The sequence below is a fragment of the Cetorhinus maximus genome, chromosome 18 (genome assembly GCF_964194155.1).
Source record: "Cetorhinus maximus chromosome 18, sCetMax3.hap1.1, whole genome shotgun sequence".
NCBI classification, from domain to species: domain Eukaryota; kingdom Metazoa; phylum Chordata; class Chondrichthyes; order Lamniformes; family Cetorhinidae; genus Cetorhinus; species Cetorhinus maximus.
Genome location: NC_135896.1, coordinates 5,036,089 through 5,063,570, shown reverse-complemented (window position 1 = coordinate 5,063,570; position 27,482 = coordinate 5,036,089). Strand labels below are relative to the sequence as shown.

Sequence of the window (27,482 nt, the reverse complement as noted above, 5' to 3'; positions counted from 1 at the left end):
TCAGTCAGGAAATTAATATTCCCAGCATGTGATGTGGTTTCCTCTAAATTGGTGTCTGCGGAGTGGCCCTCTGAAGTCATTCCTGATCCCCACCCCCATCCCACAGTTGGCAATGGAGCTATTCTGAGGAGCTCTTATAATTGGTGTCACCAGAGTAATCTAGCAGGGAGGAGGCCCTATCGAAAAGATCAGCAAGAAGTTGATACCTTAGAGACAGTATCAAATAAATTTTAAAGCAAGTTTACAAGCTTCCTTTATTTAAAAGAAATGGAAGAGATTTAAATAGTAGTGCATCTTGCCCACTCCTTCCCCCTCAAATCCTTTTGAGTAGAATTTGTCCCTCTCAGGGTAAGAAGTTCCAAATGAATAATTTATTGGGCAAGCAAAAACTATCCAGATCATAGAAGAATGGCCTGCTCCAAAATCATCCATTCAAAAACATTTTGCATTGGTTAGTAACAACAACTTGTATTTATATATTGCCTTTAATGTAGTAAAGCTTCTTAAGGTGCTTCACAGAAGCATTATAAGGCAAAATATGACACCAAGCCACATAAAGCTATGGCCAAACGCTTGGTCAAAGAGGTAAATTTGAGGAGCATCTTAAAGCAGGAAAGAGTATAGAGAGGTAGAGAGGCTTATGGAGGCACCAATGATGAAGCAATTAAAATTGGGGGTGCTCCAGAGACCAGAAATCGGATGTATGAAGATATCCTGGAGAGTTGTGGGTCTGAAGGAAATTACAAGGGGGGAATTATTGGTGGTGAGGCCATGGAGGGATTTGAAAACATGAAAAGAATTTTAAAATCAAAGCATTGCTTGACCAGGAACCAATGTAGGTCAGTGAACACAGGGATAAGGGGCAAACAGGACATGTTGTGTGTAAGGACAAAGGCAGCAAAAGTTTGGATGATTTCAAGTTTACAGAGCATAGAATGTGCAAGGCAGGACAGGAGTTTCTTGGAATACTCAAGTCTATAGTTAATAAAAGCATAGATGAGGCTTTCAGCAGCAGATGAGCAGAGGCAGGGATAGAGTCAGGTGGTGTTACAGAGGTAGAAATAGGCAGTCTTTGTGATGGGGTGGATGTGTGGTCAGAAGCTCATCTCAGGATCATAGAATGGTTACAACACAGAGAAAGACTATTCAGTCCATCATGTCTATGTCGACTCTCTGCAAAAGTAACTCAGCAAGTCCCACTCCCCTGTCTTTTCCCCCTAGCCCTGCAAATCTTTTCTCTTCTAATAATTGTCCAATTTCCATTTGAAAGCCATAATTGTATCTGCCTCTACTGCACTATCAATCAGTGCATTCCAGATCCTAACGACTCACTGCATAAAAAGGTTTCCCCTCATGTTGCCTCTGGCTTTTTGCCAATTACTTAGCAAAAGAATCATTCAGTGCCTTCTGATTCTTGAACTTTCCACCAACAGGAACAGTTTTTCCTTATCTACTCTGTCCAGACCACTCATGATTTTGAACACCTCTATCAAATCTCCTCTCAACTTTTTCTTCTCAAAAGAGAACAGTCCCAGCTTTTGCCAATCTAACCACATAACTGAAATGTCTCATCAGTGGAACATTCTCATGAGTTTTTTTCTGCACCCGCTCCAATGCCTTCACATCCTTCCTAAAGTGCGGTGCCCAGAATTTGGCACAATATTCCAGTTGAGGCTGAACCAGTGGTTTATAAAGTGTGAGAATGGATGTTATTTTTAAAATATTTTTGGGGAATATTGTGTTATTCTGTGAAGAAGCATGTGTGTGTGTATAAATTATATAATTAAGCAGGGGAAAGGTTACTAGAAGACAAGTTGGGAGGTTTAAGACATGAAAGGATAGAGGTGCTAGGTTTGTGCATTTGTAATGAGATAGATTAGATCTAACATTTGCATTTTTAGATAAGTTGAGAGTTCGTTTGAATATCAAAGGGAAGTCAGAGGTAACGAGAAACATGTTTGCATCTTATAGGTGTTTTATAGGTAAACAGAAGAGGGTATATTACATTTTATTGATCCAAAAGCAGAGGCAAAATGGAAACAAGAAAGATTTTATATTTGGAAGGACTTGAGTTTCAAAGAGGTGCGAGAACAATGGAACCTGAGATGAAAGGGAGTAAAAGGTTTAGTAACTTTAAAGTTACTGTGGAAAGATTATCTACATCCTCTTGAAGTCTATCACTATCCTCCTCACAGTTCACAATGCTTTCAGGTTTTGGATCAACAGCAAATTTTGAAATTGTGCCCTGTACACCCAAGTCTATGTCATTAATATAGATCAAGAAAAGCAATTGTCCTAATACTGACGCTTGGGGAACACTGCTTTATACCTTCCTACAGCCTGAAAAACAACTGTTCACCACAACTCTGTTTCCTCTCACTCAGTCAAATTCGTATCCATATCGCAGCTGCCTGCATTTTATTCCATGGGCTTCAACTTTGCTGGTAAACATGTTATGTGGCACTTTGATCATGTTTGGAAGTCCATGTACATCACATCAACCACAATACCCTCATAAACCCTTTCTGTTACCTCATCAAAAAGCTAAAGCAAATTAGATAAACATGATTTGCCCTTAACAAATCTGTGCTGGCTTTCCTTTTATTAGTTCACATTTGTCCAAATGATTCTTAATTTTGTCCCAGATTATCATTTCTAAAAGTTTTCCCACCATCAAGAATAAATTGACCAGACTCTAGTTGCTGGGCTTATCCTTCCACCCTTTTTTGAATAAGGCTGTAATACTTGCAATTCTCTGGCACCATCCATATCTAAGGAAAATTAAAAGATTATGGCAAGTGTTTGCAAAATTTCCATCTTAAGATGCCCTCTGAAATGACCCTAGCAAGCCACTCAGTTCAACGGCAATTAGGGATGGGCAACAAACGCTGGCCTTGCCAGCGATGCCCACATCCCATGAAAGAATAAAAAATAGTATCCACCTTTTTCAATTTTTAGCCCATCCAGTATCTCAGCACCTCCTCTTTCATATGATTTTGGCCCTGTCATCTTCCTTGGTAAAGACAGATGCAAAGTACCCATTTAGTACCTTAGCCATGTCCTCTGCCTTCATGCATTAATCCCCTTTTTGGTCCCTAATTAGCCCTGCTCCTCCTCTTACCACCATTTTACTATTTATATGCCTGAAGTAACTTTTGGATTGCCTTTAATGTTGGCTGCCAGTTTCTTCTCATTCTCTGTTTGCTGCTCTTATTTCTGTTTTCACTTCCCCTATGAACTTTCTATATTCCACGTGGTTCTCAATAATATTCGCCTGACATCCATCATATGCACCATTTTTCTGTTTCATCTTACAACTCTATCATCAATAGACCTTGGTTTTGTTTGACCCACCTTTCCCCAACTGCACCAAGCTATTGCCTCTCTAAAGGCAGCCCAATGTTCCATTACAGTGTTGCCTGCTAATCTTTGATTCCATTTAACATTGACCTGATCCATTCTCACCCCACTGAAATTGGCCCTCCACCAATTAATGAAAAATATGACACTGAGTTTGCAGTTTGGTTCAGTCTCAGACAGTTACCAGTGAGAGGCATGGAGTCAGTAGCTAGGGAATGATGTTTGCAGCAGGAACAGAATATGATGGCTTCAGCCTTCCAAATATTTAATTGGAGGAAATTTCTGCTCATCCAGTACTGGACATAGACAAGCAGCCTGGCAATTTAGCAAAGTGGAGGTGTTGAGAGAGGTGGTGGTAAGGTGGAGTTGCATGTCCTCAGCATACACGTGAAAACTGATTATTTTTTGAATGATGTCACCGAGGAACAGCACGTAAATGAGAAATAGGAAGGATCAAGGATTTATGGGATCCTTTTGGGGGACATCACAGCAATTCTCACTGTTTTATGGCAGATGGTTTGACTTTGGTTACAGCTGAAGTCAAAAATTACAAGGCTTTGACAAAAGCCACTATATTGCAACTTCATTGCATGTTCTGCAGAAACAATGTGCAAACATGCAGAAACATATAAGATTCTGAGGGGGCTTGACAGGATCAATGCTGAGAGGTTGTTTCCCCTCATGGGGGAATCTATAACTAAAGACATGGTTTCAAAATAAGGGTCTCCCATTTAAGATAAAGATGAGAAATTTCTCTCAAGAGGGTTGTTAAACTTTGGAATTCACTACCACAGAGTGCAGTGCAGGTTGAGTCATTGAATATATTCCAAGCTGAGTTAGACATATTTTTGATCTACAAGGGAATCAGGCAGAGAAACGGAGTTAGAGCCGCAATCAGATCATCCATGATCTTGTCAAATGGCAGAGCAAGCTTGAGGGGCCAATGGCCTGATCCTGCTCCTATTTCTTATGTTCTTATTCCAATATATGATAAATTACAAGGTCAAGGCAGCCATTTAACAGTTATTAACATGGGATATTGGAAAATGGGTATTCAGCACATACCACCAAACACACTACCTTTTGCTGAGTCTCATCTTGTCCAGTCAATGATGATATCTTGGGATCAGGACAGTGCTCATCCTGAACTAGTTCTGTTGGTTGCACCAACAATTCCACATTATCTTGGTTACTTGCGTGTTGATCTGAATCACTTGAACATCGTTCATCCTGAGGAAGAAGCAGCAAAATAATGCTGTTGATTTTGAGGCTCAAGAATTCTGAACCTTACCAGCATATTCCCAGCAGGTTCAGTCCTTAGTTGACCTTTTTTGGATGGCCTTATAGTGACGGAGGCTCGGTTGATCCTTGACAAAATTAATGGCATAGCAAAGAGCAGGGCTGGGATTGAGCTCTCCATATGTCAGGAGCTCACACATTCCCCAGCCCCAAATAGGACCTGGCGGAAGGTTATATGAAAGTGATATGACAACCAGAGGTATAAGTAGGGACCATTGGGAGGACGTGCAAACCCAAGGAAAATCAACATTATTTTTACAAACACAAAAATTAAATGCAGTTCCCTTCCTGACCCAGGACATCCCAAAGCACTTTTGCAGCTAATGAAGTAGTTTTGAAGGTAGTCACTGTTGTAATGTAGAAACCACAAAAAACAAGTTCCCCACAAACAACAATGTGGTCATCTCTTTTTTTTTCAAAAAAAGAAAGCACAGCTACATGTATTCTTAGGGTATTTCTGGTGGAGACCTCCAAAGACTACCTCCACTCGACTTTTTTTAATATCAGGTGCTCAAGATGTATCTCCAGCAGTTCAGGCATCCACCACTGATTGGCTAATCAGGATGCTTTCTCTTTGAGCCCCATTATGTATTTTTAGGCTTAAGGCTTTAGCTTTTTACAACTGCAACTGTGCATATTCACAGCAGGTTCATCTGCAATTGGAAATAGCAAAGCATTGTAGACAGAAAGCTTCATCTGGAAGGAAAAGAGAAAGTAGGAGAGTTCCTTTATAGGTCAAAATAAACCACAGCGGACAGAAGAGAGCAACAGGTAAGGATTATAAGTCAAATGCAGTATTTACTAGTAAATAAAGGGAGCTGTTATGTTTAAATAATCTGGAGAAATTTATGAAAAATGTAGAAAAAAGTTGAAAAGCATTAGATGATGAACAGAAGTCATCTTTGTGAAACGGTATTAGAAGGGTGAAAGGAGAGTAGAACATATAGGAAGGAACAAAGTTCTTTGCCCTCTCAAATTATAACAAATCTACACAGCTATATTTCAAGAATTTGTTGTTCTTCCTTTCACTGGTCAATTTTTCAAGCTGTTGAACACAGGTAGTCAAGGCAAATTTGAATATTTCAAGTCAAGGAAAAAATAATGGAACCAATGTAGGGATGCAGCGAAAGAAATGGGGGTGGGGAGATAGAGGTGGAGAGATAGGGGAGAGGAAGCAATGGAGGGAATGGGGATGGTGGGGGGGGGGGATGAAAATGCTGAAGTTGGGGAATTCAAAATTAGTGGGAGCAGGGGGATTGAAACATATGACAACTGGAACAGAACAGAATCAATAGGAACAGAAGTATAGTCAATTAGGGAAGGAGTATTGTAAAAGGGGATAATGAAGTAAAATGGAGGTAGCCTGTAAGGAGTAACTACCACCAGTGGGGAATTGGCAAGGGAAGGGATTAGCAGCCAGTAGCACGGAAGGTACTAGAATCCTCTTAATTGAGAATGGTGAGTTGGGCTGAAAAACCTGCCCATCTGGGGAGTTATGCAGTGCTGAAGCCTTCCTCAGTATAGATCGGCCCCATTAGAATCAATTGTTAGCTGCAGTTCAGTGATAGCACTCACGTTTCCAATCAGAAGGTTGTGGACTCACGTCCCGCTCCAGAGACTTCAGCACATAATCTGGGCTGATGCTCCTAGTGTAATGCCAAAGCCAGACTGTCCTGAGGTGCCATCCTTCAAATGAGACATTAACCAAGGCCCTAACTACCTTCTCAGGCAACATAAGAGATCCAATCGCACTATTTTGAAGAACAGTAAGGGAGTTCTCCATGAATGCTGGCCAATATTTAATCCTTAACCAACAAAGTTAAACAAAATTATCTGACTATCATCACAATGCTGATTGTGGGAGCTTACTGTGTGTAAATTGCCACATTAGCATTACAACAGTGAATACACTTCAAAAATACTTCATTGGCTGGAAAGCATTTTAGGAGATCCAAAGATTGGGAAAGGCACTATATAAATAGGACTCTTTCTTTTTTAATTGGTCATGGTACATCCTGCGGATGCATCAAAGGGAAACATGGGGAAGTTATCATGGAAAGGGACCAAAGTGCTTCCAAGATGGACTGAATACATACAAGACATATCTGAGGACAACAGACAAGAAGAAACACCAACAATTAAGAAAAACATGGGTGGTCCAAAGATCATGAAAGATGAAGTAAAAACAGCAATAAATAAGAAGAAAAACAATAAAACCAAAGGCCCAGATGAAATAGTCCCCAAACAAATTAAAAGTTTAAAAGACTTTGGAATACACAAACTGACTCTCATCTTTAATGAAGTTTACGACGCGGGAGAAACCGCAGAAGACTTAAGTAAATCAATATTTATTGCACTCACTAAAAGGCCCGGAGCAATTGGAGTACTAATGAATAGAGGCAGGAGTAAGATAAAGCCAGAAATTTTAGCTCTTCGATGTGGTTTTGTAGATGATAGAGGAACAAGAAATGCTATCTTTATGGTACACATGCCATCAGAAAGAGCCACAGAAATGAAAAAAAGATGTAGTCATGTGTTTTATTGATTATAGTAAGGCATTTGATAAGGTGAAACATGAAGAACTAATGAGCATGTTAAGGTCTTGTGACCTTGATGGCAATGATCTTCGAGTGATAATTATTGGGAACAAACTGCAGCCATAAAAGTTGAGAACTATTTAAGTGATTTTGTGAAGAATAAAAGAGGAGTCAGACAGGGATGTGTTTTCTCCAGATTTATTCAATTTGTATAGTGAAAATATTCTGAGAGATTGAAGACCTTCCTGAATTATTAGTTGGAGGTTACAACCTTAATAATATAAGAAATGCCGATGATACCATTCTTATTGCAGACTGAAGAGAAACTGCAAAAGATTTTGGATAGAGTAGTGAGAAGAAAGGGATGAGCATAAATTGTAAGAAAACAAATGTCCATTAGTGTCCAAAAAGAAAGTCATACCAGAATGTTAGAACACAGTGAAGAATGAAAAGATCACACAGGTAGACAAATTTTGTTACTTAGGAATTTATGTTAATGTTGGACAGAAAGCGTGACCAAGAAATAAGAAGGATTGGAATGGCTAAAGGTGCATTTCAAAAAGTGAAAAAGATTATGATCAATTCAAAATTAGCTATTAAAACAAGCTGAGAATCCTGGAATGCTATATTACACCAATTTTGACATACAGGAGCAAGTGTTAGATGATCAGCGAAGCAATGCAGAAAAGAATTGATGCTGCAGAGTTGTGGTTTTGAGGTGAATAATGAAGATATCTTGGACAAGCCACACTACCAAAGAAGAGGTGCTAATAAAATCAGAGACCAAAATAATTGTGCTGACCAAGATCAGGAAGGGACAGTTGGAATTTATTGAGCACATAAGAAAAAAATCATGGGGGAGTTTTCTATTCTGGAGACTAAGTGCAGTAGTGGGCAGGAAAGTCGGCATGATTCCCACTGGGTGGCAGGGTGGATTTTTGTGCCAGATCTTCCACTTTTCAGCTCATTATTTATGCACCAGCGAGGAACTCGTCAAATCTCCTGGTGGGGCAGGCAGGGATTCGTCTGTCCCGCTGTTACCCCATGGGCACATTTAAATGGCACCCGCACAGATATTCACTCACTGCAGTGGTGAGTAAAGCAATGGCCCCAAAAAGAAACAAATCCTCAGCACCACAGCTCAGCAAGGTTTCCCAGGGGATTCTCCAAAGACGGGAGGTCCATCTTTCCGAGGGATGGGAGCAGAAAGCCCACACACCTGACCACTCCGGCCTGGGAGGAGATCGCCAGGGAGGTCAGTGCCTGTGGGCCACAAAGACGACTGTCCTGCAGTACAGGAAAAGGATGAATGATCTGATCTGCTCTGCCAGGGTAAGTGAACCTTCTCCTCACTCAAAATTCTCACTTTCATAAGGGTGTCAGGCAGTCTAAGGGTTAGAGTCCACGGGGATGTCACACAATACCAGCAGCTGAGACAACAGCACTGAATGTCTGGCAACCACTTTAAGATCACCATTTCATGTAAGATCCTGCACAAACAGCATCTTCTTCAGTTACTGGGGAGGGCTCAGCACACACAGCAAGCATGCATGCTTCTGAACTGCTCTTTCATCCATGGTGTTCACAGTCAATCCGTTTATCTTCATGCATGACAAAATTTTCCACAACAGAAGGGAGAGTTGGATGACCAGAGTTTGGGGGGGTGGCGGGCTGACCCTGAGTTGAGGGCACTCTCCCCGTATGAGGAACAGGCAGCAGAGCTGGCTAGAGAGGAGAGGGATCGTTCCTGCAGGGAACAATAGATCGACCTTGCCCAACAAGCCAGTGACGGTCCATCCAGTATACATCGGCCACATACAGACGATGACTGTGGGTGACCTACATTGTAGGAGCCTGCCTAGTCAATCACTAATTATGTCTTTTCTCTATTCCAGCCACCAGCAAGAAAAGGCAGAGGGAGAGCTCAAGCAAGCATTTTAACCCCAGACTACCTCAGATGAGGATGCTGAGGAACCATCCGATGAAGACCCATCACTGTGTTCACGTGCACCCTCCACCAGTGCAGATACACACATCTCTGTTGATAGGAATATGTTGCTAAAAGAGCTAAGAAAATCTTCAAGCTCACTTGTCCTGCAGTAGGGATTCCACTCTGACATCTTGATCACCAAGTCTTTGTTCGAAATCCCAAGCTGCTAGTCTATCTTTAGCCATATACAGAAGTACCTTTTCTGTGCATATCCATCTGTGTGATGAGGCTTGCTGTCCCGTCTCATATTTAAGTGTTTACCCCAAATTCTTTTCAACTTTCCAACTCTTTTTGTTTGGCATCCTTTATCAATTTATCTTCTAATTTGTTAGTAGCCACTAAAACTTCTTGAACAAAGGCTTCTACTTCTAGTGGCATTCCTAGTCTGTTCTAAGGTCCTTGTTCTTGTCAAACTATGACCTTCACTCACCCTCCTCTCTCTTTCTGGACTACTGCTACATGATCTCTCCCTCCTATAATCAGAGTCCCTTTCGCAAGTCCCTGATCTTCTCCCAGGGCCGTGATCACTTTCAGGTTCACTTTCGGAACTCACGTTGCGTTTTCTGGCCTTCCACATCTTACCTCATTTTGCCAATCCATGGGTCTTACCTCTTGTCCCTCATCTTGCACATTCAGCCAATGTTTGTATTTGCCAGTGCTCTCCCAATAATGGTGGCAACCCTCTACACACTGGCATATATGTTACTCTAGTGTCAACTTTGGGTAGTTGTTCTTTGGGATAAATAGCCTTATCTTGCACTTCAGTGTCACTTTGTTCATAAACAGTCATCCCTTTATCTGCCATAATCTGCTCCTCATAATTGTCTAACATATATGTATGCGAAATGCATAGTACCTCTTCATTTTCTATGCTCTGTTCCGGTTCTGTAAATGTATAATCAGTGTTAAATAGCCTCGAGGAATGTACCCTAACAGTTTGATTTCCACGTTGTAAAGTTACTGTTTTTCCATCACTGCCTATAACCTTACTGAAGCCTTTCCAATCTTTTAGCCCTTCTCTTTTGTAATATACCATGACCCTTGTATTAAACTGTAATTTTGATGGCCTTATGTGGTGCCGTAAGGCTCATCAAATTTACTCTGAAACCTCAGCCTTGTTAAATGCCTTTCTCCTTGCATGCAGGGCATTCAAATGCTCAGAAAAAGTTAAACTAATTGTATCCCCTTCCAAGGCCAGTGGATGATGCCGCATCACCAAAGCTATTTTTGGGTTTCTCCCATAAACTAATTGATAGGGACTGTAGTCCTCAACCATTTGAAGTGAATTCTTCACATGGACTGCCCACGCAAGGGCAGATGTCAGCTTACAGCTTGGTTGGTCAGCTACGATTTTGTGAAGCGTCTCATCAATTACCACCTGATTTCTTTCACAAATCCCATTACGAAAGGGATTTTCCGCTCATATTTTCACACATTTTTAAATTCACCATTGGCAAATTCCCCCCATTGTCAGTTAGGAATTTAGCTGGTACTCCCAGTCCAGTTCCTATCCATTTTTCCATTATCTCATCAACAATTACTTTTTTTTCTTTATTATATATTACTGTTGACAGACTGAACTAGTTGCCATGACCACAAAGTGCAGGAGAAAAATGTTTTTGTCCTTGTCCCATTCCTTCAAGTCCATTGTGACAACTTCATTAAAGTCTCTTGCTAATGGGAGACTCACTACAGGATGTGATGGTGTCCTCCTATATCTTCTACATATATCGCATTTCTCACTGGTCTCTTCTATAAGTTTAGTATTCGGCATACATCACCCATGCATCCTTTAGTAGAATTTTTAACCTATGACAAGATGCATAGGCAAACTGCCGATGTAGTTCGCAAACAATTTGCCTTTTCTCCTTTAAACTCCTACTCCCTGATGTCATCAACACTTCTTTAACATTGTGATTCAAAATTTTAGGTCTTGTTAAGGGAATACAATAATGTCCAAATTGCGTAAACTCAATCTACATATTTTCCAAAAACAATTGTATTATTGTGTTCCATATATAATTTCATTTGAGCCTTTTTCATAGATGGCTTACTCAATAGTAAGGGTATTTCACTGGATACAACATCTGTACTGAGAAAATGGTTTATTCCGGCAATGTTATACAAAATCACCACTCTCTTTAGTGATTTTAACATGTTGTCGTCCCTGAACCTGAAGTAAGTAAAACTTTCATATTCCTTAAACTTACCTTGGTCTTTACTATTTAGAGAATCCAGGTAGCACTTCAACCAATCCATTCCACATACTGTGACCCACTATCTAATACAGCACAACTGAATGAGTACAAAACTAGAACACCCATCACCGGACTAAAGCTTCTGGTGATCAGTACAATTCCTTCTAACTAATCAGTATCATCTTCCCCTTCCAATCCTTTCTTGTCATGTGTCATTTCCAAAACCCTGTTATTCCATTTTGGATAATTCATCACAATGATATTTCCAGTCACATCTGAAGCACCTGTTTAGCATACTTCTGCTATTCCTGGGATTCATTCTCCTACCGTAGTTATCCAATTCCTGTCATCTGTTTGAGCAACCAAAAGGGTTTCTATCCTCATTTCTTTTGTTGTGGTTCTTCTTTCGTATTGATTCTTGCACCCCATATCTAAACAGTCATGAAATGCTGCCGGCATCGAATCCTCCACCTTTTGTGTTAGCACTGAATGTTTCATTGGTGCCATGAAAGTGGCTGGACATCAATGTTTCCCCCCAATTTTTTTTTTTAAAAGCTTCAGACATCTGTTCCAAAACTGTACCTTTCTGAAAATCTAACTCCAATCAAGACCAGGAGCCTATCCATGTTCAATACTTTAGCATTATCTAACAATTCGAAGGCAAGCACTGAATTAGGGATCTCCAAATAGAATTTCTGCAATCTGTTATATAACCTGCTAAATTCCATGATATATTCTTCTATGGAATAACCATCCATCCTTCTAAGTTTATCAAAATCTGACCATGCCTCATATGCATTTAACGGGTTATTTTTCTTATAAATTCTGTCCATAGATTTTATGAGATTATCCAAACCTATCCAAATGATGAGCCTCTTGCTCTGAAAATACTTTGCACCTGATCCTGCTTCTGGTGGGAAGCGAAAGCACTGAAGCCATACCTCGCTTTTTCTTTGGTAAGGATGTAACCCGTGTCCACAAATCCACTTCATTCTTCCATTGGTCATAAGGTTCAGCTTCACAGAACAATGGTGGTAAATCATATCTTGGTTTCAGCCATTCTTCTCAAAAGCAACTCCGATAACAATCTTCTGTCTGAAAAGGTATCTTAGTTTCCAACCTTCACCTTTAGGCTAACCATTCTCTGTTACCAATGCTAATCAGATCCACGTCGGTTGGTGAAGGTCAAACGAAAACCCAATTGCTTTCTTTGCTGGTGAGATTTTATTGACTTAGTTCACAGTCAACTCTACTTCATCCCCCCACTGTCCCATTTATACTATTTTGATAAAACCCAATAAACTAAATTAACAAATTAAGGGACAAATTAAAAGGCAGCCTCTTCAAGGGATACTGCAAGGAAAGGAAACCAGAATCTTAAAAGGAAACTTACAAAATTCAAATTAAAATGTGATTAAGGGGGTCAATAAAGCACCTCAGCCCCCGCGGTGTCCACCAGGCACGGAAGGCTTCCAGTGTTCCAGTGGACTCTGTGTGCTCCCTCTCTAAGGGCACCTGGCTGCGAACATAGCCGCGGAAGAGGGGCAGACAGTCTGGCCGGACAACCCCCTCGATCACCCGCTGCCTGGACCTGTTGATGGCCAACTTGACCAAGCCCAGGAGCAGGTTCACAAGGAGGTCCTCCTCCCTCCCCACCCCCCTCTGCACCGGGTGCCCAAAGATCAGGAGTGTGGGACTGAACCAAAAATTAACAGATTTTTTAAATAACTAAAAAGGGAATGCAACTTATGAGACCCTATATACGCGTAGTCCACAGACTCCACAAGACCGCAGTAGGAGAACTTTGGCAGACTGGGGCCCTCCAGGCCTCAGGTCACCAGAGGACTCATGCCAAAGTCATCTCAGACAACAGGGCAAAGCAGTCAGCAGGTTGTTTCCACCTCTGATGCCAATGTCGGGGCTGTACTTATACATAGTGGTAGAGTAAGGAAAATTAAGAAATGAATGACCAATGGCGGCATGGGTATTCAATCACTACTTTTCACTTTTATAAATATATTTCCCTTTTATAACTCTACAAATTTCGGGTATCAAATGGCTCATGGGTGTGATGCAATATCCCGCATTCATTCAAGGGTACCAAATGCCCGCACCCCCTCCCCCTCCAATTATCTCCCATCTTGTCTCAGTCAATCGCCTTTAGTTCTACATAAGCAACATGAACAAAGTCACTTCCTATATGAAAATGATAGCTGGACAATGCAAATGAAATGCTTACATCTGAGGTTCACCTTATGTGACCAACTGAGAATTGTCATGGAAGGTTAGTGATTATCCTGACGCTGCTGCACTGAATTGTGTTCTTTGTGTATGCTGTAAGTGTTTATTGTGACCCCTATAAGAGTCTTTTCACCCAAGTGCACTTTGCAACGGCCTTTATTTTATGACTGTGAGGTTTTGGTAAAGGTATTATTCATCGTCGAGCACCATAGCCTTTCTGCTCCCCCGCAGTGTTATTTCATCTCCGCTTTTAAAGCTCAACATTACTCCTTTATTAGTCCCCACTGTCCCCATGCATGATGCTGAGCTATGCAAGTCGGTTCCACTTGGTGACATTTTAAACGTCTGCTAGACGGGCATGTGTGTGTGATGTCAGATGTGTATGCTCATCCTGATGAAACCATCCAACAACCTGTGAGATGTTACTTTGCTCCTGAACAGTTGCCTAGCATTGCTTGACGTAATCCCTGTTTGAGGTAACAGAACAACAATCGATATGGGATTTCATTACATGACTGAGCAATGTCTTAGGGTTCACAGTAGGGATTGACCTTTGTGAGATGGACAATTTAGAGGACTGTAATGGTATGAAAGTGATGCTCCGGCACATCTGAGTGCTCATCAGTACCTACGATGGGAGTAAGTTATCATTGACTACTGTGTCAAAACTGACTGGGCCATGTCTCTCCCAGATGCAAACTTGGCAGGCTTCCAATGAAGGCAGGCTCATGAGCGATTGATAATAATCACACGATAGTCCTGCTGAACTACTCTTAGTGTACAACGTTAACATAACTCACAGGTTTGCGTCCGTGTTGTTGTGTTACAGATCACTGCATCCTGATGTCCGATGGCATTTTGGGGCTCCATAGCAAAATGCAGCCTCTGCATTAATCGTGCATGAGAGCTGGAGTTTGGAGAGAAGTGCTGTCCAGATGTAGTTCCATCTTCACATCTTCAGACAGTCAAGCGATAACCATTAACGAATGTTCTTCCTCTTAGAGCTGTCTTGTTAAGCTCCTGTCACATGTTCATGAGAGCATTGATGTGTGCCATAGCGTTTCTGTCTCTTGAAGACTGTCATGGCCACTGACTTTTGCATTCCATGGTTGAAAGGACTGCACTATGTGTAGTTGCTTACGCATATGTGCTAGTGGAGAGCTTATCCCATTACACCGCGGCCCCATTCTCCCTAGGCTACTGTGCCTTCCAAGGATGACCCCATTATTAGGGTTCAAGGTGACTTATGCTTCCTCTGTTATCATTTTCAGATTGATGACCTTTCGTGAGATGTTGAAAGATGACAATGAAGGTCTTATTGTCTCTCCTGCATCAAAGTGTAAGAAGAACTGCACTCGTATCAACTTATCTTCACCTTATTCCTCCAGGAACCTTGTAGTTATGAGGTTGTCATGGACACGTCTTCCATGTTGTGCATGTGCGATGACATCTTCATGTGGCTTGTCTGAATCCTTGCCCTCTACAAATTCATCACCTTCAACATCCTCCCCATCCGAGGAGATGTGTAGCTCCTCCATGTTTCCCTCTGGCAACGCATACGCCCTTTGCAGTGCTAGGTTATTCAGGGCGCAGCAAACAATGATGATGCGGGACACCCTCTGTGGTGATATTGGTAAGCCCCACCTGATTGGTCCAAACATCTGAAATGCATCTTTAAGAGACCAATTGTCTGCCCTATTAAGGGCCTTGTGGTTGAATATGCAGCATTTTATCTCTCCTCAGATGCACTCTGTGGACAAACAACAGGTGTCAGTAGCCATGTCTTTAAAGGATACCCCTTTATCACCGAGGAGCCAACCCTCTATGCGCCAAAGGCCCTCAAAGATCTGTGGCACCTTTGAGTGACTCAAGATGTAAGAGTCATGAAAGCTCCCTGGGTACCTAGCACAAACATGCATAATCTGCTTTCTGTGCTCACAGGTAAGCTGGACGTTGAGAGAATGAAATGCTTTGTTATTAATGAATCTAAGAGACTGCTCCCAGGGAGCTCTCAAGGCCATGTGTACAGTCAATGGTGCCCTGCGTTTGTGGGAAGCCTGAGATTGATGTGAATCCCACAGCTCTGGCAGCCTGGCTTGTTTCATCCACGCGGAACAGCATGTTCCGGAAAAGGGCATCGGTCACCTCCCTTATGCATTTATGTAATACCGATTGTGAGATTCCGTAGAAGGATCCACTGGCAAAAAGGTTGAGTGCAGCAGTAATCTTAAGTGCAACTGGCATTGCATGTCCTCCTAGTCCTCACGACGTGAGTTCCTCATGGAGAATGTGGCAAATATGAGCTACCAGATCCCTAGACAAGTGAAGATGTCTGCAGCACTGTCTTTTGCTCATCTCCATGTATGAGCAGTGTCTTCTGTAGACTTTGGTCATGCCGAATGTCTTTGAGGATTTGGTCCCTCCTTGTCAGCATCTGGATCTTCCTGGGGCCCGGCTGGCTCTTGTTCCTAAGGGTGACAATCTTCCCTGAGCTGTGCTCTCACATGCCTTAAGATCGCTCCTTGACCGATTTGTTTCTGGCTTGCTTTTAGAACTGTCATTGGAAGGTAAAGTGGAAAATAGTGCTGCCAGCTCTGAAGAAGGGTCATACGACTCAAAACGTTAACTCTGTTTCTCTCTCCACAGATGCGGTCAGACCTGAGTTTTTCCAGCATTTTCTGTTTTTATTTCAGATTTCCAGCATCTGCAGTATTTTGCTTTAACTATATTGTTTACGACTGTCACTGTTCAGAGAGGCTTTCCCTCACCAAAGACAGGGGCCAAAACATGCTTGTCATTCAGAGTCCTCTAATGTGGCCTCAGTGCCAGGACAGTCTGTTCAATATGCCCCCGATAGCGTGGCCTCAGCGCCAGGACAGCCTGTTCAATATGCTCCCGGCAGCGTGGCCTCAGTGCCAGGACAGTCTGTTCAATATGCTCCCGGCAGCGTGGCCTCTAGTCTGCTCAATATGCCCCCGACAGCGTGGCCTCTAGTCTGTTCAATATGCCCCCGACAGCGTGGCCTCTAGTCTGCTCAATATGCCCCCGACAGCGTGGCCTCTAGTCTGTTCAATATGCCCCGGCAGTGTGGCCTCTAGTCTGCTCAATATGCCCCCGACAGCGTGGCCTCTAGTCTGCTCAATATGCCCCCAACAGCGTGGCCTCTAGTCTGTTCAATATGCCCCGGCAGTGTGGCCTCTAGTCTGCTCAATATGCCCCCGACAGCGTAGCCTCTAGTCTGTTCAATATGCCCCCGACAGCGTAGCCTCTAGTCTGTTAAATATGCCCCCGACAGCGTAGCCTCTAGTCTGTTCAATATGCCCCCGACAGCGTAGCCTCTAGTCTGTTCAATATGCCCCCGACAGCGTGGCCTCTAGTCTGTTAAATAAGCCCCCGACAGCGTGGCCTCTAGTCTGCTCAATATGCCCCCGACAGCGTAGCCTCTAGTCTGTTCAATATGCCCCCGACAGCGTAGCCTCTAGTCTGTTCAATATGCCCCCGACAGCGTGGCCTCTAGTCTGTTAAATAAGCCCCCGACAGCGTGGCCTCTAGTCTGTTCAATATGCCCCGGCAGTGTGGCCTCAGTGCCAGGACAGTCTGTTCAATATGCCCCGGCAGTGTGGCCTCAGTGCCAGGACAGTCTGTTCAATATGCCCCCAATAGCGTGGCCTCAGCGCCAGGATAGTCTGTTCAATATGCCCCGGCAGTGTGGCCTCAGCGCCAGGATAGTCTGTTCAATATGCCCCCAACAGCGTGGCCTCAGTGCCAGGACAGTCTCTGACTCCTCCTTGGACAGTTTAATAACTCTTGCCCCAGGACAGTCTTTCACTACTTCACTCTGTTCCGTCTTGCTCCTTCCCACCCATGTTCTACCAACATGCCCCCACTCCTCCAAGTCCTGCTTCCATCTTCCCCCTCACCACTGATCTTGCCTCCCATGCTCAGCCTGCTGCAGCTTGTAATACAAGCACCTGAAACCTCACAGCAACACTGTTATGGATAGGCGAAAGAAGTATCTACGTACCTCGAAGTCATTGATGAGATGAAGACCACTAGGTGCACGCCACTTATATAAAATCGGGAAACAGACCTTTCTAATTATCCGCTGACAGGGCACTCAATTTGAAGGGGGGACATAATTCCGGTGAGTTGGCCTTTTAATGAGCATTCATGAGATGGAAATGAATGCAAATATGGTTCACGACATAGATCACCGGGTATGTCGACCTGCCTTTAATCCGCCTCCAAAGTTGGGAGAACAAAATTCCAAACTAATTTCCCCTGTTAGGAAAATGCATTTTGCCATCTTGCCAAATTTTGTGCCACTGCCCTCCACAATTCCTGCTGCTGGCAGGAGTGGAAAATTCTGCCTCATGATTTAGAAAGTCTGATGCTGACGGGAAAGATAAATGGTAAAGGAGATCGAAGTAGACAAAGAACAATCTTTCTAAAGAGCCTTTCAAACTGGATGAATGTATCACCAACGAAGATGATCCACGCCTCCAGAGCAAGATTAACATGGAAGTCCATGGTCGCCAATGCCCTCTTAGGATATGGTACCTGAAGAGCGAGAGACAGCCACCTACAGGTGCAACATCAATATCCTTAAGCCCACTCACCATTTTTACCAGATTGATATAATTTAACAAAATCTTCCAGCCTCAACAAGTTTTAATGTCCTCCCCTTTAAAAGAATTGTGATGTAGAAAGGCTGCTTCTCCTGCTTAAATGGGAGAGAAACTGCCAGTCAGTACTGACTAGTATTTATCCTAACTCCATAATAGCTCCCAATCTGGTTCACTCACCACTGCTTTCAGGAGTGACTCTTGGTTGTGATATTTATGGCTGTTGAGAACATCATAAATGTTTTTCTCTCGCAGGTTTTCAGTATTTACTAAAGTGGTTGAGCTGGCAAAACAAAAATCAGATATCAGACAAGTCATCAGTCTGAAAATAGAGTTAAAATTAGTTATTTAATAAAGAAAATTTTGATTTGTGGCTTGTAATTTTTTTTTAAAAAAGAGATCATTATGATCCTTTGGTCATTTAGCCTAATTGCTCCTTTTTTGGCTCGATGTCAATTTATGTCCTATTATGCTCCCATGAAGCACCTTGGATTTAAGGCAATATATTAAATACAAGTTGTTGTTCTAGTTGCTGGTTGTACATAGGAAGCAAAAGGCTATGAACAAGTAGGCCACAGAATGAGAAGAGGAGAGGGGCAAAGACAGACAGATGGAGACAGGCACCCACCTTGAAATCGCAGTACTTTGCAGGACTATGTGCTGCTTGTCTATGGTATCAGTTGGCAGCTCTGAGCCATTACCATAACTCCCTACATCTTCTCCAGTCTCTTTTGGACCCATTACACTTGGCAGCAAATCCCAAAGCTGGTCTCCTAATACCTAGGAAGGACAGGAAATCAGCCTAGTTAAGATTGCTCTGCACAATACAATTCAAAACTTTGAAAAATAAGCATCTTGCTGATTTTTATTTAAACTTGCTTCCTATTTCCAAAACAAAATTTGCTTTTAGTCTTCTGACTATGCCCTTTTCTGTGAGGCTTCTATTTCTCAGAAAGCTATTGTTCATTTCAAGCCAAAATTTAACACCAGTCCCTATTCCAATCAGATTGATGTTGTAGTCAATTTCTGAATTAAACTAAAACGGAGCAATTTGGCGCATTTTTAAAAACAGCTCAATCTGGTTCTCCATCTATTTAAAAATAGGTACAGCGTCCCTTGCCAATATCTCCTAATGGCTAAAATAAACAAGACTGTTTTTTTCTGGGATCATATGTCTAGGCAGCCCTCCAGTATTTCATCCAAGTAACCAGGGGCAGATTTAAATGAAACACACTGTGCAGTGGCATGGGGCTCCCAAACATGATGAGTGAATGAACTGTTGTAAGTGCCGTCTATCAGCTGACATGCTGAACTGTCTGCTAGGCTGTATACAAAAAAATCTCTTGGCAGCTTCCCCCCTCTCAAGACACTAAAACAAACCATTACACGATTTGTGAGCTTGATGCGGCTAGAATGAAGGGGAGGGAGAGGAAGAGTTGGGGGAAGGAGGATTCGGGATAAGCAGTCTCAGTGTGTTCCAGGCAACGTGGGTGGATAGCTGAGATCTGAGAGACGGGAGACACTCTCCAGTGATACCCTTCTGTGCTTGCTCAGTTATAGTGTGCGGGCTGCTTTCGACAAAGCGATGCAGGTTTCAGTTGTGCAGATTAAGTACAACAAATGCAACACAGTTTTAGAGGCACCAGATTGCATTGTTAGTTAGTTTTCAACGTTGGTTATAAAACGAGAGGGGCGGGGGAGAGAGAGAAACGATCTGGATGCACAGCACATTCATTTTACTGCATAATAACCCTTCTGTTTGTAGGCAGTATGGCAGCAGGAAAAGGAAGCCTGAATATTGCAAAAACTGATTGGGGATCCAAGTTGAACTGAACAATGACTGGGAGAACAGGGAGGGGGTGGAGCAAGAGGCAATGGGGACGCCATTCCATTGCAGTGCCAATCATTCAGGGGAACCGGGCGGGAAAGGGGGTGGTTTTGATGTTTACTTGAAGCTTCAGCCCTTTTTGTTGTGTGTGTTAATGGAGGTTTGGGCTGGCACTGTTTTCTAGAAGAGCAGGGGAATTTCCCCTGCAGTCCTGCTATTTATCAACCAGCATCACAAAAGCAATTTATCTGGTAAAAGGTCACATGTTGTTTGTGGGAGCTTCCTGTGTGCAACAGTGACTGCAACTCAATAGTACTTTTTGGCTGTATTGTCATTGTTCACGACCACTGGATGTCTCAAAGTGTTATTACATTTCAGTCTTTCTTTTAAAAACCCCAGCATTAAGATGGAGAGTGAGATCAAAGAGAGTCATAGGTTAAATTAACCTGGAGATCGCTAGTCAGGAAACGACATGATGACCCCCTCCTGCCCACACCACCTAATGTACTTCAAGAGTTCTATTGCCTACTTCAAATATTGATGGATTTTAAAGGGCAATAAATAAGTTGTAAGGTGAGCTGGGGTATAAGTTAACTGTTTTATAAGATTGAGCTTAACCATGGACTTTAATCTCTATCCTGAATGTTTATTCTATTCATAACATCTTATATTACCGATAAACATCAGATGGTTTAGATTATAGTAATCATTGCTGTGACATTTTTCAATCTGTGAAATTGGCAACAATTTGAACAACATGAAACGGGCTAAAGAGTCATTACTGAGAAGAAACACAGTGCAGGATCAGTGATATCAAAAGGATCAACGCCTTCTTTTCTCTCCCCACAGAAGCTGCTTCATCTGCTAAGTATTTGCAGCATTTATGTTGATAATTGAAACGTTTAACCAGGACAGATCTGTTCTCAATCTACAGAAATTGGTCCCTTCCAATTAAATCATTTTATTGCTCAAGATTGCACCATGTCCTGTTCCACAGCCAGTCGAAAGCTTATGTTTTTCACAACATGAGCTGCTCAACAGACGTTTCCCTAGGTTTGGCTGGAAACTCTCAACCTTGGCATTGCACATGCCTCAATCCTGCCATTAAGGTACCACTTGCTAACTGATTACACCACGAGAGCAAAGCAGTGCTCATTTGCATACACGTTTTTAGTTGTATCATCTCGTTAGTGTGCAGAAGCAGTTATGTGACTGTGCAAAAGCCGGTGAAATAACCAATGCCCCATAGTTTTGGGTTGTGTCCGGTGGGGGTGGGCCAAAAATGAAGCTGAGCACAGGGCCCCACTAACTATGAATCCACCACTGCAACTAACCATTCCCCATGTAGTCATTTGGTAGTACAGAACTTGAGTATTGCTGAAAAAAGAGACATGTCAAAGCTTTTGTCTTGCAGTCATCAGGACACTTCGCAAGGATACCAATATAAGGGGAAAACAATTTATACTGTATGAGAAGAGAATGCTTATTGCTTGGCAAGTGGACTCTGATTAGTTGAGGCTTTGCCATGGAGAATGCACCAGTTGATGGTGACTGACAGTTAACTGCCAAACATTGTTTGAAATTTAAACCAGGCAGCTTGACCCCGATTGGTCAAAGCATTACCCGGAGGAATGACTCAGCGAGTGGCTGTCACTTATTTAGTTTATCAGAAACGTGCGCAAGATGTATACATGTTCTTTGTGTCTGCAAAGAACAGGGCCCTGTGCATTAATATACATAGCTTCCAGTACACACAAGTGCACCACACTGCGAGCCCTACTGACAATCTTAAATTGGTTGTCAGCATAATTCTTAGCAGAGAGAATTATTTAGCAAATGTTGACCAATAGCGGAATCACATTTAATGTTGGACATTATGTTTTGAGTTTTGCAAGCACGGGCTGGTTGGGTACAGTCTGTACCCTGCCCATTGCGAACTGTGGCTGGGACATGCTGTTTGATACGATCTGTCAGTCTTAGGAACGTACGGCCTAAATACCTAGCATCACACTGGCACTGAAATTCATATACCACATTACTCATTGTGTGATAGGCAGAACATCTTTTTGGCTTGATGGCAGCGTCCTGTTGGTGGCGAATACCATTTGTATTGCTACTGTGCAGTAGCAATGTGAAACAGCTAGCTTCACCTGTTGCTCAAATTTTTGAGATACCTTTCCCTTCCAGGGCAATCTGAGGTAGACTGGGCACTTTTCAGGGCCAAAAGTGATGGCCTTAGGCCTGTTCATGAGTTTGTGAGATATACAGCGCGAAATGGTCTGATCAGGGTAGCAACTTGAGCAACAGGTGAGGCTAGCTGTTTCAAGCTGCCACTATGCAGTAGCAACTGCTCCCAATGCGATCTCCTCTACATTGGGGAGACTAAACGCAGACTAGGTGAGCAGACCGCTTTGCGGAACACCTTTGCTCAGTCCGCAACCACGACCCAGATCGGCCTGTTGCATGCCATTTCAACTCACCATCTTGCTCTCATGCCCACATATCCACCATTGGTCTGCTGCAATGTTTCACTGAAGCCCAACGCAAACTGGAGGAACAGCACCTCATCTTTCGATTAGGCACTTTACAGCCTTCTGGACTTAACACCGAGTTCAACAACTTCAGACTACGAACTCTCTCCTCCATCTTTACCCTTTTTTTAATCCAATTTTTAAAATTTTTTTCTTCCCCCAACAACCCCCCCACCCCACCCGCCTCCACAGGGCTATCTGTCACTTGTTCTTGCTTTCAGAGTGCTGACCCATGTTCTGCTACTAACACATTCTGCTATCTTACATTTATGCCCCTATCAGCACTTTTAGTTTTAACACTAACATTCCCTTTGTCCTGTATCCATGACGTCTTTGTCAAATTTCCCCTTAGCTCCCACCTATCCATAACCTTCTATTTTGCTCCACCCCTCTTAAACAGTTCTGAAGAGTTATATGGACTCGAAACGTTTCCCTCTCCACCATTTCTCTCTCCACAGATGTTGCCAGACCTGATGAGTTTTTCCAGCATTTTCTGTTTTTATTTCACTTTTATTTTTAGAATTAAAACAAAAGAGGATTCAAATTCTCAGACTGCCATTATGGAATTTCAACGTACTCTGGAATTCCAGGGTCAGCCATGAATAGCAACTAACAGGTTAGGAAAACTAAAAATTTGAATCGTTAGCAAATATAACTTTAGACAACACGGTAATCTGCATGCAAGAGTAGGAAGGCTTTACAATGTATTATACTGGACCTTTCAATTCTGGGTGTAACATAAATATAGTAAAGGTTTGTTACCACTGTGCCTGCACTGTTTTTCTCTTGATCCTTTTCATGTTCTCTCTTGGGCATCTGAAGATCTCCATACTTTTTCACTGAAAATTTGTCTTCTAGCTGTTCATTCATAGTTTCCAAGACAGGCTGTTCAGGCAGTTTATCAATAGACATCAGAATGCGTTCATTGGGAGCACTGGCGATTGCTACTGGTATAAACTGGGACAGCTCAGTTCCTTGGAAAGAAGAAAATGGTTGAGCATTCTCACCAGCTTCAGGATGATTCAAATTATTTAAGGTGTAAATCTGATCAGAGTTAGGAGTGCACAAAGTTTTTTCAGAGAACGTTGGACTAAGCTCTTGCAGTGAAAGTGAATTACTCAGCTCAGAACAAGACTGGTAAGCTTCATCAGCAAGTGGCGACAAATCTTTACGATGTTGAAACTCCGGAACAAGTTCCTTTTGAGGACTACCAGTGACTGAGAAAGCTTCAAGTACCTTAGATACAGATACCTCATAATGGGGATAGTAAACAAGATTAAGTGGAATTACAGACACCTTTTCATCATCCAAAAAGGCATTATTTATGACTGAAGGCAATAGCTCATTCTGTTCACGAGATGGCTTTTCGTCAGTCTGTGTACATGATTCTGAAATATTCCGACTGTGAGTAGGCATACTGGCACTAGATTGATTGCCTACATGATATAAAGAAAGATACTGATCTTGTGGATCGTTGGGATTTTCATGAAATGTATTACATGAGCATGTGTTTTCCTTTTCTGTGGAGATTTCCAAGGAGGAGTCACATAGATCTTTTGCAAAAGACTGAGGTATTTCAACTCTGGACCCAACTTTCAACACATCATCTGCTGCAACTGGTGAATAATGATCATAAGGGACTGGAGAGGAAGGCTCCGTCTCCAACACCATTATTTTCTCACCCGTTGAAGACTTTCTCTTCACTGGGCGTAGCAAGACATAAATCTCTTCTACTGTGTCGGTAGCATTGGCGTCAGTGGTAGGTTTCAAGGATCCATTGTGCAGATCAGAAGATGTTGACTGACTATCTTGATGTAAGGATGTATTTGAGTTATTGATATTGGAAACATCGATAAAGGGAGTGGTAACCATTTCTCTTTCAACAGAACCACTATCCTGGATAACAAGAGAATAATCATCTTCTTTATGTAATGGCTGATTGTCTTTTACTGGGATATTTTGTGGACTAAGTTTCTCATCTTTCAGATGTGAGCGAACAAGGGCCTCAGGGTCCTGTAGGGCCGGTGAGCTATTATCTAAAGCACGATGTATATCCTCAATGTGCATCTTATGGGAATTCCGTGCACCAAGATCTGAGGACATGGCTGCAGACTCGACATGAGAGTCTTCAAATGGAGATTCATACGCATCTTCTGCAGCATTGTTCTGTCGGCAAATAATAATGATTAGATGTAATAACAAAGCTTGAATATTAATCTGGATTAGGAGCTCTAGAGTGGGATTCATACATACAATTCATAAAATGGTATGCCCCCAATTTCCACCATTTTATGAGGTATCATTTTATAGAAACCAGATGTTTTCTTCACTGGCATGTGAATGTAAGAACATAGGAAAGAGGAACAGGAGTTGGCCATTTGGTCCCTCAAGCTTGCTCCGCCATTCAACTAGGTTGATCTTCTAATTCAATGCCATTTTCCCACACTATCCCCAAATCCCTTGATGTCTTTAATGTCTAGAAATCTATCAATCTCTGTCTTGAACATTCTCAATGACTGAGCCTCCACAGCCCTACACAGCTCCACAGTAGAAAATTCCAAAGATCGATCATCCTTGGAATGAAAGAAATTCTCCTCATCTCGCTCCTAAATGGTCTGCCCCTTATCCTGAAAGTGTGTCCCATGGTTCTAAGGAGAAAAGGAATTAATTTTGCCCATCCCTAATTGCCCTCGAGAGGGTGGTGGTGAGCTGCCTTCTTGAACTGCTGCAGTCCATGTGGTGTAGCTGCACCCACAGTGCACCTAGACCACATGGGAGGGAGTTCCAGGATTTTGACCCAGTGAAGTGATGGAATCTAGTTAAATAATTGAGCAAGCGATATATATTCCAATTCAACCAATCTTTATGGCGGCAGCAGTGTTTCTCCTTCATCTGTCTTGTCCTTCAGAGTATGGTTTAAAGTAGTGCTAAACTGGGCCATAGGAATCAGGATAACCTCAACTCATTCTCATGATCTGGGCTGATCTCAGCCATGGTGGTACTACAACTGGCCTCAGTAGCCTACCAACAATCACTGTACAGCTCACGTGAAAAATAGGTACATGGGAGGGAGAAGGGTGGGGGTTGGTGTTGACAGCCCCTGATGGGCCATACCTCAGCAAGGAATCAGCAGTTTTAGGACAAAAGGGAAGAAAATTGGAAAAGTTCAGAAAATACAACATTTCTATTAACAAAAGCAAAGTGAAGTGGTTTTCTGTTAGGGCAAAGGGATTAAATTGCCAATTTGATGGTAAAATAACCTGGGGAGCCACAATAAGAGGGTAGTATATCCCTTTTTATTATGCCAGTACGATGAATGTTGGACAAAAGTCATTCTATTAACAGCAACTGGCAGATAAACAGCTGCTAAATGGTAGCACAGAGCATGACAGACAGTGACAGGCAAACCTCATACCTTATCGATGTCAGGGAAGTGTTCCAGAAACTGCGACACATAAGTGGTAATGGACTGTTCTTCTGGATGTTCAACGTCCACATCTGCAGGTAAGAGAATTGTCCCTATATTGTTAGTGTACTGGTCAGATGATGTTCATTGGGAGGAGAGGAGGGTATGGGTCGTGATGTCTAGCTGCCATATTGGGACAGAAATTAGACTTGTGCAAAAAAATTTGGGCAGCAAGTCAGGTGGGGTGTTTGTTGCCCATGGCAACCTGTTCCGGCCTTGCAAGAATGGAATTGGCAAGAGCCTAACAGATGTCCTAAGGTAACTCGCCAGTCCATGGCATTAGGAATTCCGTTCAGCCGACAGAACTGTCCTTTGGGAGAGGGGTGAAGCAGAAGGAGGCGAGCCCAATCTATTAGTGGCCATCTGTACTTTTGTTGACCCAGGAGAATCACTCCAACTCCTTAAAGCTCCATAAAATAACTTTGGAAACATTTTGTGACCATGCAGCTCAAGACCTGCCAACATAACTCCAAGCTCCACCTATTTGTACCTAAATTTTTGCATAGGGGTCAGCAAAGGACTCAGATCTGGATAGCAAAACTCTTTAAAGCAGGCAGGCTGCTCATTCATTGACAATCCTGATTTAATGTTTCAAATGGTGAGCTTTTTGCAACAACAGATTTGATTTTCAACTGCTGGCTACCTGTTTTTTGGGCAAAACTGTCAGTTGTGAACTAAATTTCTCCCCCATTGTATCTCAGATAATTGGGGCTGCTGGTTTACTTCATGGACAATGTTTCACCACTTCGACTCACATTCTGAAGGTGAGTAGATGCAAATTAGTTTTTGGTGTAGCATAGTTAAAATTTAAAAGTAAAATGATCACAGGATCCAAGCTGTGCATAATTGGATGAATGACCAAATCATTAGCGATCACAGGAGCAAGTAGGAAATGGAAATGTCACACTGGTTCAATAAGTGGTTGTCTTCTGAGACTGAGGTAAAAGGGCCATCAATGGGGCAATGTAGAGGATGCTTTATCCAGCAGTTTGCCTCATGTGCAAGTGCTTGTTGGACCAGTACAGAGAAAGCACTACTCAATATAGAATGAATTCTGCCATACCTTCAGGTTCTAAAAGCGGTGGGATGTCGAGGTTGACGTGCGCTATTTTGAAAGCATCTTCCAGATTGACCTTGTTTTGTCTCTCCATAGCTTTTCTCATGTCCACTAAGCTAGGGTCAATTGCTTTGATGAGAGCCAGGAACGCAATGCCACTCCGCCAACTGGTACCAAAGTCCTGGATGGCTACACCATACCTGTATATGATAAAGTGTACTGCATTGGCTGTTTTATGAACAATACACATGCAGCATACTACCTTTTTTGCCAATCTATCCTTAGCACACCTCAGCAACAGGCAAGTGGGGCAGGGTATTTGATTCTTAGGTCTCCTATCCATGGTGCTT

General features: G+C 42.5%; 1 protein-coding gene and 1 long non-coding RNA gene across 2 annotated transcripts in view; one reads left to right on the top strand and one right to left on the bottom strand.

The window, feature by feature from the left end:
- LOC144692895 (uncharacterized) overlaps nt 1–9,455 on the top strand; it is a 32,024-nt gene extending 22,569 nt beyond the window's left edge. The window contains exon 3 of the long non-coding RNA XR_013579423.1: nt 9,092–9,455. This is a non-coding gene — a long non-coding RNA (uncharacterized LOC144692895). The remainder of the gene's footprint in view (nt 1–9,091) is intronic.
- Nucleotides 1–27,482, bottom strand: part of LOC144692894 (uncharacterized) — a 90,813-nt gene that overhangs the window by 5,639 nt on the left and 57,692 nt on the right. Inside the window, exons 7-12 of the mRNA XM_078561993.1 lie at nt 27,139–27,332; nt 26,025–26,107; nt 23,372–24,775; nt 18,879–19,030; nt 18,431–18,533; nt 4,441–4,590 (exon numbers count right to left, since the gene is read on the bottom strand). Of these exons, the coding sequence (XP_078418119.1) occupies nt 4,441–4,590; nt 18,431–18,533; nt 18,879–19,030; nt 23,372–24,775; nt 26,025–26,107; nt 27,139–27,332 (2,086 nt within the window). The remainder of the gene's footprint in view (nt 1–4,440; nt 4,591–18,430; nt 18,534–18,878; nt 19,031–23,371; nt 24,776–26,024; nt 26,108–27,138; nt 27,333–27,482) is intronic.